This window comes from Oncorhynchus keta, chromosome 4, assembly GCF_023373465.1.
Source record: "Oncorhynchus keta strain PuntledgeMale-10-30-2019 chromosome 4, Oket_V2, whole genome shotgun sequence".
NCBI lineage: Eukaryota > Metazoa > Chordata > Actinopteri > Salmoniformes > Salmonidae > Oncorhynchus > Oncorhynchus keta.
In genome coordinates this window covers 16,963,536-16,975,703 of record NC_068424.1, presented here as the reverse complement: position 1 = coordinate 16,975,703, position 12,168 = coordinate 16,963,536, and the positions used below count along the sequence as shown (strand labels likewise).

General features: G+C 46.6%; 1 protein-coding gene across 2 annotated transcripts in view; it reads right to left on the bottom strand.

The window, feature by feature from the left end:
• The window catches only part of LOC118382487 (D(3) dopamine receptor-like), a 37,349-nt gene that overhangs the window by 14,144 nt on the left and 11,037 nt on the right, over positions 1–12,168 (bottom strand). For both annotated transcript variants that reach the window (XM_052502694.1, XM_052502701.1), the window contains 5 exons: positions 11,770–12,105; positions 11,118–11,230; positions 5,313–5,449; positions 3,139–3,383; positions 863–928 (listed from right to left, as the gene is read on the bottom strand). In XM_052502694.1, the coding sequence (XP_052358654.1) occupies positions 863–928; positions 3,139–3,383; positions 5,313–5,449; positions 11,118–11,230; positions 11,770–12,063 (855 nt within the window). In that variant the 5' untranslated portion in view covers positions 12,064–12,105. The remainder of the gene's footprint in view (positions 1–862; positions 929–3,138; positions 3,384–5,312; positions 5,450–11,117; positions 11,231–11,769; positions 12,106–12,168) is intronic.

Sequence of the window (12,168 nt, the reverse complement as noted above, 5' to 3'; positions counted from 1 at the left end):
GTAATAAAATAGCATGGTTGGTTAAGAGCCGATAAAACGTCAGTCATCCACTCCGGCGCCATCTTTGCCATGATCTGGTCCATAGACAACCATACTGTTGATCAGGGCCCGGTTTTCCAAAAGCATCTTAAGGTTAAGTTCATTTTATAGGTTCTAACATTAACTTAACATTAAGATGCTTTTGGGAAACTGGCCCTGCCTGAAATTTAGATGCAGCTGTTCGCTTTCATATTTCCCCTATAATAAGGGATTGATTCAGACCTGGGACACCAGCTGACCCGACTCTCTGACATTTATTCATGATTCTACATGTCTCTGTCCTGATCTCCGCCCCACCCTGTCAGGGACCCCGCCCCTTCCTGGTTCACTGCTTCTCCCTTCCTGTTCCTCGTGTTTCCGCCTGTCAGTCTAAACTTGCGTATAACAGCCGAGCCTCGCAGCCCTGTTTACAGCGGGGAATTAAAGCTTGTCATTTGCTCCATCTTTGATGTCTCGCAGCCCTGTGGATTGGTGTGACATCCAGAGCCTGCGAGTTTAGTGGCAGTGAGGCGAGGAGAGCAGCCCGGTATCAGAATGAAGACTTTCAGCTCCCTCACAGCCCGGGGGCTAGCACAGATTAATGACATGGGCACACGCAGGCACACATACGCCCACCCACACACACTCAAGTCATCCAAAAACTCAGGTTTATCTATCTATGTATCTGTTTCTATTCATCTCCAGTACTCTTCCTCATACTTTCCAACACACTGTAAACACAGGAATTTACAAAGGCACACACACACACACACACACACACACACACACACACACACACACACACACACACACACACACACACACACACACACACAGCTCTTACCACTTTGATCCTAATGGGGGACAGGTCTCTGTTCTCCTTAAGGGACTTCTCCTGCAGACACTTTTCCTGGGAGAGAGAGATGAATGGAGAGACAGGGATTGAGAGAGAGATACAAATGATGACTGACTCATCCTTCAACAGGTAAACACACATGAGGCAAGAGAGAGGGAGAGAGAGATGGGGAGAGGAGGGAGAGAGGGGTGGCAGAGAGGAAATATCACACCTGACTCACCCTTCAAAAGGTAAACAACTTTCTTCCAGCAGTCAGCACCCTCCCATCCCCCCACCCATCCATCCATCCATCCACCCATCCATCTATTAGCTGTTAACTAAACCGCCTGTGTCACATGGCCCTCCAACAACTTAAACCGGATTCTCAATATCTTTGCCTGCTGTGTTGCTGATGATCTTGAGGTAAACTCTGCTTGAAAATTAGGTGAGAAAAAAACGACATTGTTTAATGCAAAAATGAACAGGGGCTCTTGTCTCCATATCAAATGTTGCTCCAGTTAGCTGGAACTAACCCTCGTTCTAACATTCCCAAACAGCACTCTACTCTGTTAGTTCCCTCATCCCAGATTTCTCCTGACTACACAACCATCCCATAATGATAATTCAATGTTAATTTCTCTACCATAAACTGCCTCCAACGTCGTTTTAGAGAATTTGGCAGTACGTCCAACCGGCCTCACAACCTCAGACCATGTGTAACCATGCCAGCACATGCGTTTTCTCAAGCCCTTTTGTGGGAGAAAACTCATTCTGATTGGCTGGGCCTGGCTCCTCAGTGGGTGGGCCTGGCTCCCAAGTGGGTGGGCCTGGATCCCAAGTGGGTGGCCTGTGCCCCCCAAGGCCCACCATTGGCTGCACCCCTGCTCAGTCATGTGAAATCCATATACTAGGGTCTAATGAATTAATTTCCATTGACTGATTTTCTGATATGAACTATACCTCAGTAAAATCTTGAAATTGTTGTATGTTGCGTTTATGTTTTTGTTATTAAGTATAGGTCAAAAATGGACTATAACATAGTGTGTCCTACAATCTTTCCACCTGCTCCCATCACATCATGGACATGACCTTAGTCACCTCTAGTGCAACGTAAATGACCCTGAAACCTCTAGTGTAACGGAAATGACCCTGAAACCTCGAGTGTAACGGAAATGACCCTGAAACCTCGAGTGTAACGGAAATGACCCTGAAACCTCGAGTGTAACGGAAATGACCCTGAAACCTCGAGTGTAACGTAAATGACCCTGAAACCTCGAGTGTAACGTAAATGACCCTGAAACCTCGAGTGTAACGTAAATGACCCTGAAACCTCGAGTGTAACGGAAATGACCCTGAAACCTCGAGTGTAACGTAAATGACCCTGAAACCTCGAGTGTAACGTAAATGACCCTGAAACCTCGAGTGTAACGTAAATGACCCTGAAACCTTGAGTGTAACGTAAATGACCCGGAAACCTTTAGTGCAACGTAAATGACCCTGAAACCTCTAGTGTAACGTAAATGACCCTGAAACCTCTAGTGCAACGTAAATGACCCTGAAACCTCTAGTGTAACGGAAATGACCCTGAAACCTCTAGTGTAACGGAAATGACCCTGAAATCTCGAATGTAACGGAAATGACCCTGAAACTGACTGATCGTGACTGCAATGATCAAAGAAACTCCCCAAGCCTACGGCTCCTCAGATCCCACATTATCATATAACCTGAACTGAGCCTGTTCAACTCTCACATCACAGATACATTCCCCTATCTACATCACATGGAGCCAGGTCACCTAGACAGCAGAGCGGAGCTCACAGCAGCTCCTTTGAGAGGTTTTATCATTGTCACTCCTCTAACTACGCCAACCTAATATCTGGATAATCGCCTCACTCCGTTTCCATGGCAATTGTGCACGTTGTATACAATGGCGGTGGACATTGACATCACCATGACAGATGCCACTTGTGACATTGGCTATTCATGAGTGAAATGTTGATGTGAGCGTGCAGGGTTCATTATTTATTTTTCCATGTCACATTAAGCTTGCTATCTCTTCTATAAGGAAATCCTTACATTTGACATTTTACCAGACACTCTTATCCAGAACGACTTACAGGAGCAATTGGGGTTAAGTGCCTTGCTCATTGGCAGATTTTTCATCTAGTTGGCTTGGGGATTCGAACCGGCGACCTTTTGGTTACAGGCCCAACACTCTTAACTGCTAGGCTGATGCATGCATATGTGTTTGTATGTGTGTGTTGTATAAGAGTGAATGCACTCACTTCCATGTTCATTTGCACAGTCACTGTGGGACCATATGACTGTGTTCTCACCGAGGGCTGGGCCAAACCTGGCTGGACCTTCCCGCTGCTGCCCTGGCGGATGGCAATCCTCTTCCTCCTCTTCCTGAGGAAGATGTAGATGCGGATGTACACCAGCAGGGTGACGATGAAGGGCAGGTAGAAGGACACCACCGACGAGTAGATGACAAAGTCAGGGTTGGAGATGGAGCACACCGTCGGGTCGTCTGAGAGAAGAAGAAGAAAACCACTATGTTCAAATTACTAAACAATACACATCAACAACACGTCTCTTTTCAGCACCGCTCGTACGGCCAACTAGCAAGATAACTGTAGTAAGTGTTATCTGTTATTTCCCAACACTTAATTTAAAAATGTTTGATACACATTGGTAAAATGCTACCTGCCCAAACCAGGTAACATTGACACATTTTGTTAAATCTCCACTTAAATCCATGGGTTGAGAAGCCTTCCATATTCTGAAAATTGGCCCGTTTCTATTAGTGGCATTGACACCTTGTTATGGAGTATGCAAATTGCATGTTAGCTCTGTGTTCATTCGGACGTGATTGAACACTGTTTGCTCTAGATTAATAGTGCATGATTCCTCCCACAAGGACCCTAGGAGGGAGGCTGACTGACTAAGACTGGAGCTCCTCTCTTTCCCAGCCTAGTACTACTACCAAACCCTGACTGGAGGTCCTCTCCTTCCCAACCTAGTACTACTACCAAACCCTGACTGGAGGTCCTCTCCTTCCCAACCTAGTACTACTACCAAACCCTGACTGGAGGTCCTCTCCTTCCCAACCTAGTACTACTACCAAACCCTGACTGGAGGTCCTCTCTTTCCCAGCCTAGTACTACTACCAAACCCTGACTGGAGGTCCTCTCCTTCCCAACCTAGTACTACTACCAAACCCTGACTGGAGGTCCTCTCCTTCCCAACCTAGTACTACTACCAAACCCTGACTGGAGGTCCTCTCCTTCCCAACCTAGTACTACTACCAAACCCTGACTGGAGGTCCTCTCCTTCCCAGCATAGTACTACTACCAAACCCTGACTGGAGCTCCTCTCTTTCCAGCCTAGTACTACTACCAAACCCTGACTGGAGGTCCTCTCCTTCCCAGCCTAGTACTACTACCAAACCCTGACTGGAGGTCCTCTCCTTCCCAGCCTAGTACTACTACCAAACCCTGACTGGAAGTCCTCACCTTCCCAACCTAGTACTACTACCAAACCCTGACTGGAGGTCCTCTCCTTCCCAACCTAGTACTACTACCAAACCCTGACTGGAGGTCCTCTCCTTCCCAACCTAGTACTACTACCAAACCCTGACTGGAGGTCCTCTCCTTCCCAGCCTAGTACTACTACCAAACCCTGACTGGAGCTAAGCAAGTCCCCTGTTCTGGTGTAGTTTACATTTACATTTAAGTCATTTAGCAGACGCTCTTATCCAGAGCGACTTACAAATTGGTGCATTCACCTTATGAGATCCAGTGGAACAGTCACTTTACAATAGTGCATCTAAATCTTAAAAGGGGGGTGAGAAGGATTACTTATCCTATCCTAGGTATTCCTTAAAGAGGTGGGGTTTCAGGTGTCTCCGGAAGGTGGTGATTGACTCCGCTGTCCTGGCGTCGTGAGGGAGTTTGTTCCACCATTGGGGGGCCAGAGCAGCGAACAGTAGTTTCACCTGTGGGGTTTAATATCTCACCTGTTCTTCACCTGTGAAGTCTAATATCTCACCTGTTCTTCACCTGTGAAGTCTAATATCTCACCTGTTCTGTGGTGTCTGTACAGCAGTATCGAACAGAATTCTGCTTCCATTACCTAATCTTTGAAGGTGTGTATCATCTGTTCCGTTGACTGTTGCCTATTCCAAAATCCGTCTCAATAGCCACAACGGCCTCAACATGTCCTGTAGATGTCTAAAAGGACTGGATGGGCGAAAGCAATGTGGTGGTCACACTCCCAAGCCAACCAAAGGGTTTGGTGGCGCAGCTACCATATTATACCCATCCGATCCTTCCAGATCTATGAGGAAGTAGTACAGGGTTATAGGGCCTTGCTGGCTAGGGGTTCATTTCAAACTGGGCATCCATCTCATCTACACTGGCGTGTCTGACATGTGCAAAGGGGTGTGGGTGTGTCTCACCTGATGTGTTGAATCCAAACAGAAGGGGGCAGGAGACAGCGAAGGCCAGGATCCACACTGTCGCGATCATGGCCGAGACCCGCTTCCTGGAGCTGTGTGTGGTGTTGTAGAGGACAGGCATCACCACCGCTGTGTACCTGGACATGGCTCACACAGACAATTTGTAAGAGGGAGAAGCCAAAGAAGTTGGAAAGTTAGAGGAAGAAACAAAAGGGGGAGAAAAAAAGTTAGATAAATGAGAAGTTAACAGAAAGAGAAGGAAGCACTAAGACTGCGATGTCAAGACCCACAATGGAACAGCAAACAAAGCGCAAATATTGAAACTGTTTCTCAATTACTCCATTTAACTATTCAGCAATATGACCAGTAAAGCTTTGATTAAAACCTGTATCAACCTTGTGTTATATGCCAATAATGCGTAATGAGCATGTGCAAACAGAGAGAGTAGAGGCGGTGACAGAGAGGGAACAGTAATTAGGGGGCACACCGATTCAGGCACTGATGAGACAACACGTTTCACTACAACCAGCCTACTGCCATCACCATTGTTTAACCACATCAACGTAATTATACATTTTCTTCTCACGCCGAACGTGAAGGGGTGAGGAATAAAGGCCAATGGAAAGGGGGATCCCTAGTCAGTTGTACAACAGAATGCATTCAACTAAAATGTGTCTTCCACATTTAACCCAACCCCTCTGTGTAACGGATTTCCTCCTCTTCATCTGAAGAGGAGTAAGAATGGGACCAAAGTGCAGCGTGGTAAGTGTTCATGATGTAATCTTTAATGAAACGAACTGAACACTGAAATACAAAACAATAAAGTGAACAAACGAAAACCGAAACAGTACCGTGTGGACCAAACACTCACCCACAAACCAAAAGTGAAACCCAGGCTACCTAAGTATGATTCTCAATCAGAGACAACTAACAACACCTGCCTCTGAATGAGAACCATACTAGGCTGAACACAGAAACCAACATACTAAAACAAACAGACTGCCCACCCCAACTCACGCCCTGACCATACTAAAACAAACAGACTGCCCACCCCAACTCACGCCCTGACCATACTAAAACAAACAGACTGCCCACCCCAACTCACGCCCTGACCATACTAAAACAAACAGACTGCCCACCCCAACTCACGCCCTGACCATACTAAAACAAACAGACTACCCACCCCAACTCACGCCCTGACCATACTAAAACAAAGAATTAAATAACAGAACTATGGTCAGAACGTGACACTCTAAATCAGAGAGGTGCGGAGATCTGCCTTAATCGTCATCCACGTCTTTGGCGCCCGGGGAACAGTGGGTTAACTGCCTTGCTCAGGGGCAGAACGACAGATTTTTACCTTGTCAGCTCAGGGATTCTATCCAGCTTACCTTTCGAGGTAGGGTAACATAGCACAAAAACACAAGAGAAACAATCAGAGGCTAAAAATAATACTATCCCATTTTCTCTCTCTTACTCTCTCTCCCTCTCTTTGTGTCTTTTTGCTAATTTTCAAGCTGATCTTAGGACAGGTCAAAAAATGATGTGTGGAAAACAATTTCACAGAACTAGATGACAACAGTGAAGAAGCATTGGGCAAGAGGAATAAGAGCACTTCAGAACACTTCAGGGTTGATCCATGTGGAACTCTGACCCCTGGGCATGCACATCACATTATCAATCAGGTTGTATTTATTTATATATCTTCATACTCTTGGTTTCTCTTAATATATTTTATTACTAAACACCATAAACTATGTGACATTATGAATGTCTTGCATTTACTGCAAATGCATTGCAATACCACTGTATTTTTGTGCTTTGAAAGGCACTCTATCAAATATCCTAAGCATACAGTACCAGTCAAAAGTTTGGACACACCTACTCATTCAAGGATTTTTCTTTATTTGTACTATTTTCTACATTGTAGAATAATAGTGAAGACATCAAAACTATGAAATAACACATATGGAATTGAGATTCTTCAAAGTAGCCACCCGTTGTCTTGATGACAGCTTTGCACACTCTTGGCATTCTCTCAACCAGCTTCATGAGGTAGTCACCTGGAATGCATTTCAATTAACAGGTGTGCCTTGTTAAAAGTTAATTTGTGGAATTTCTTTCCTTCTTAATGGGTTTGAGCCAATCAGTTGTGTTGTGACAAGGTAGGGGTGGTATACAGAAGATAGCCCTATTTGGTAAAAGACCAAGTTCATATTATGAAAAGAACAGCTCAAATAAGCACAAAGGATTGACTGACACAAAGGTCAGTCAATCCGGAAAATGTCAAGAACTTTGAACGTTTATTCAAGTGCAGTCTCAAAAACCATCAAGCGCTTTGATGAAACTGGCTCTCATGAGGACCATCACAGGAAAGGAAGACCCAGAGTTACCTCTGCTGCAGAAGATAAGTTCATTAAGAGTTACCAGCATCAGAAATTGCAGCCCAAGTAAATGCTTCACAGAGTTCAAATAACAGACATCTCAACATCAACTGTTCAGAGGAGACTGAGTGAATCAGGCCTTCATGGTCGAATTGCTGCAAAGAAACCACTACTAAAGGATACCAATAATAAGAAGAGACTTGCTTGGGCCATGAAACACAAGTAATGGACATTATTAGACCGGTGGAAATCGGTCCTTTGGTCTGATGAGTCGCAGAGTAGTTGAACGGATGATCTCTGCATGTGTGGTGCTGTTGGAAGACTGTTGGAAAAGCATTACACGTGACGCTGGTTGAGAGAATGCCAAGAGTGTGCACAGCTGTCATCAAGGCAAAGGGTGGCTACTTTGAATAATCTCAAATATAAAATATATTTTGATTTGTTTAACACTTTTTTGGTTACTACATGATTCCATATGTGTTATTTCATAGTTTTGATGTCTTCAATGTTATTCTACAATGTAGAAAACAGTAAAAATAAAGAAAAAACACTTGAATGAGTAAGTGTGTCCAAACTTTTGACTGGTACTGTGTATACCCCCAGTTGCAGGGTAATTCTCTCTGGGAAAAAAACATGATAATAATAAAGTTGCAATGTTTCCTGGGAGAGCAATGATAAATCATTGGGACTGTTGCTGTACTGCATCATTACAATACATACCGTGTACACATGATGCACACTGGACATTCTCTCTCTCTCTCTCTCACACACATACACACACACACACACTCCAATGTTCAAACGCCCACACACACACGGCCGCAAGCGTGCATACAAACATCCTTCACACCGAGGTGTTAATGATTCACCTGTCTGGACTAAGCTACTAATCAGTATAAAACAAACAAAACACACACACACCTACAGAGAATAACCATAAGCCTTCACTCTAAACAAACAAACAAAACACACACACACACACACACACACACACACACACACACACACACACACACACACACACACACACACAGAGAATAACACACAAACAAACAAAACACACACACACACACACACACACACACACACACACACACACACAGAGAATAACCATACGCTTTCACTCTAAACAAACAAGCAAAACACACACACACACACACACACAATGTATTCTGGCCACTGTTTTCCTATTTATTTGATGGTTAAAACTTCTTGCGACTCTCAAACCCGGATCCAGGAGCGTAATCATCGCCTCAAACTAATTAGCATAACGCAGCGGACAATATCTTTGCAGTTTTGGATACGTCAGAGTGTTTTCTATCCAAAGCTGTCAATTATATGCATAGTCGAGCATCACAAGATATCCTGTTTAAAACGGGAACGTTTTTTATCCAAAAATGAAAATACTGCCCCTAGAGTCGCAACATGTTGTGCCCAATGATCGTGTGGGTTCAGCCCCCACAGAGTTGTTAAATATGAACTAAGCAAATAAATAATGTACTTACCCAATGCACATCAACAGTACACGATTAAGTATTTGACAATATCATACAGCACGCTAACCTAGAGGGTACAGGCACCTCCATACAGCACGCTAACCTAGAGGGTACAGGCACCTCCATACAGCATGCTAACCTAGAGGGTACAGGCACCTCCATACAGCACGCTAACCTAGAGGGTACAGGCACCTCCATACAGCACGCTAACCTAGAGAGTACAGGCACCTCCATACAGCACGCTAACCTAGAGGGTACAGGCACCACCATTCAGCACGCTAACCTAGAGGGTACAGGCACCTCCATACAGCACGCTAACCTAGAGGGTACAGGCACCTCCATACAGCACGCTAACCTAGAGGGTACAGGCACCTCCACACAGCACGCTAACCTAGAGGGTACAGGCACCTCCATACAGCACGCTAACCTAGAGGGTACAGGCACCTCCATACAGCACGCTAACCTAGAGGGTACAGGCACCTCCATACAGCACGCTAACCTAGAGGGTACAGGCACCTCCATACAGCACGCTAACCTAGAGGGTACAGGCACGCACGCTAACCTAGAGGGTACAGGCACCTCCATACAGCACGCTAACCTAGAGGGTACAGGCACCTCCATACAGCACGCTAACCTAGAGGGTACAGGCACCTCCATACAGCACGCTAACCTAGAGGGTACAGGCACCTCCATACTGCACGCTAACCCAGAGGGTACAGGCACCTCCATACAGCACGCTAACCTAGAGGGTACAGGCACCTCCATACAGCACGCTAACCTAGAGGGTACAGGCACCTCCATACAGCACGCTAACCTAGAGGGTACAGGCACCTCCATACAGCACGCTAACCTAGAGGGTACAGGCACCTCCATTCAGCACGCTAACCTAGAGGGTACAGGCACCTCCATACAGCACGCTAACCTAGAGGGTACAGGCACCTCCATACAGCACGCTAACCTAGAGGGTACAGGCACCTCCACACAGCACGCTAACCTAGAGGGTACAGGCACCTCCATACAGCACGCTAACCTAGAGGGTACAGGCACCTCCATACAGCACGCTAACCTAGAGGGTACAGGCACCTCCATACAGCACGCTAACCTAGAGGGTACAGGCACCTCCATACAGCACGCTAACCTAGAGGTACAGGCACCTCCATACAGCACGCTAACCTAGAGGGTACAGGCACCTCCATACAGCACGCTAACCTAGAGGGTACAGGCACCTCCATACAGCACGCTAACCTAGAGGGTACAGGCACCTCCATACAGCACGCTAACCTAGAGGGTACAGGCACCTCCATACAGCACGCTAACCTAGAGGGTACAGGCACCTCCATACAGCACGCTAACCTAGAGGGTACAGGCACCTCCATACAGCACGCTAACCTAGAGGGTACAGGCACCTCCATACAGCACGCTAACCTAGAGGGTACAGGCACCTCCATACAGCACGCTAACCTAGAGGGTACAGGCACCTCCATACAGCACGCTAACCTAGAGGGTACAGGCACCTCCATACAGCACGCTAACCTAGAGGGTACAGGCACCTCCATACAGCACGCTAACCTAGAGGGTACAGGCACCTCCATACAGCACGCTAACCTAGAGAGTACAGGCACCTCCATACAGCACGCTAACCTAGAGGGTACAGGCACCTCCATACAGCACGCTAACCTAGAGGGTACAGGCACCTCCATACAGCATAACAAGGTGATCCGAGCCAGCAAACATTTATGAATGCAATGTTTCTCGTGAGAGTGTTTAAAATCAAATATTTAAGGCACACACACCTCACTCCTACTGTATATGTCCATTTCAACACACTTTCAAAACAACCAAAAATAACGCACACACTATCTCTTACACACACGCTCACAAACAAACGCACAGACACACACACAGACACACAACTAGCCCCTTACCTGTCGATGCTGATAGCACACAGGTTGAGAATGCTGGCGGTACACATCATGACATCCAGGGTGACAAAGACGTTACAGTACATCCTGCTGAAGAGCCACGCCCCTCCGACCACCTGGACAGGAAACACAGGGTCACATGACACACAATCAAACAGCTTTATCATCAATATCAATCATCATCATTCATAAACACACACAACATCAAATATATGATTCTCTCTCTCTGTCTCTCTCCCTTCCACAATACAACATGATCGAGAAAAAAACCTCACACACAGTTCAATTATGCCCTCACATTCACACCCTTCACAATGACAATTACACACTCCCAGTTCCAGCCCGCCTCAGCCAGGCAGATAGTGCTGCTTAGACAGGCCTTCCCTTTGTGCACTATAATATGTGGTAACAACTGTCTGACAGAGATGTGTTCTGAGCTGCATCGCCTGACTGCTGGATCTCCTGGTCTTAGATGGGAACACACACAATCACACCCATCCACATGCACCCTTCCTCTCCTTATGGTGTCCAGTCAAACACCCTATGTGATGCTCAGCTCCCTCCCTCCCCCAAACAACCCAGGTGGACCCGCACCTTCAAATACCCTGCCTCCCCATCCCTGGTCCCCTCCCCCCACACCCAGGTGGACCCTCACCTCCAGGTAGACAGCCCAGGGCATGACCAGTGAGGCCACCAGCAGGTCAGCTACAGCCAGGCTCACCACCAGGTAGTTGGTGGTGGTCTGGAGGGACCTCTCCCGCACCACAGCCAGACACACCAGCACGTTGCCAAACATGATGGCCAGGATGAGCAGGGAATACAGCATGGCGTAGTAGTTACACTCTGTATCCTCCTCCCAACCACCAGAGGAATTCCTATGGAGGAGGTCTTCCCGAATCCCTTCCGAGTCATTCCAGAAGAAGCGTTCAGTGACGCGAAACATTGCCATGGAGACGTCTCGGTGACATGGGAGAGGGGCTGGGTGAGAGACCTGCATGGGAGAGAGGGACAGGGACGGAGCTGATCCCATTACAACCACTAAGAGAAAGCTCCA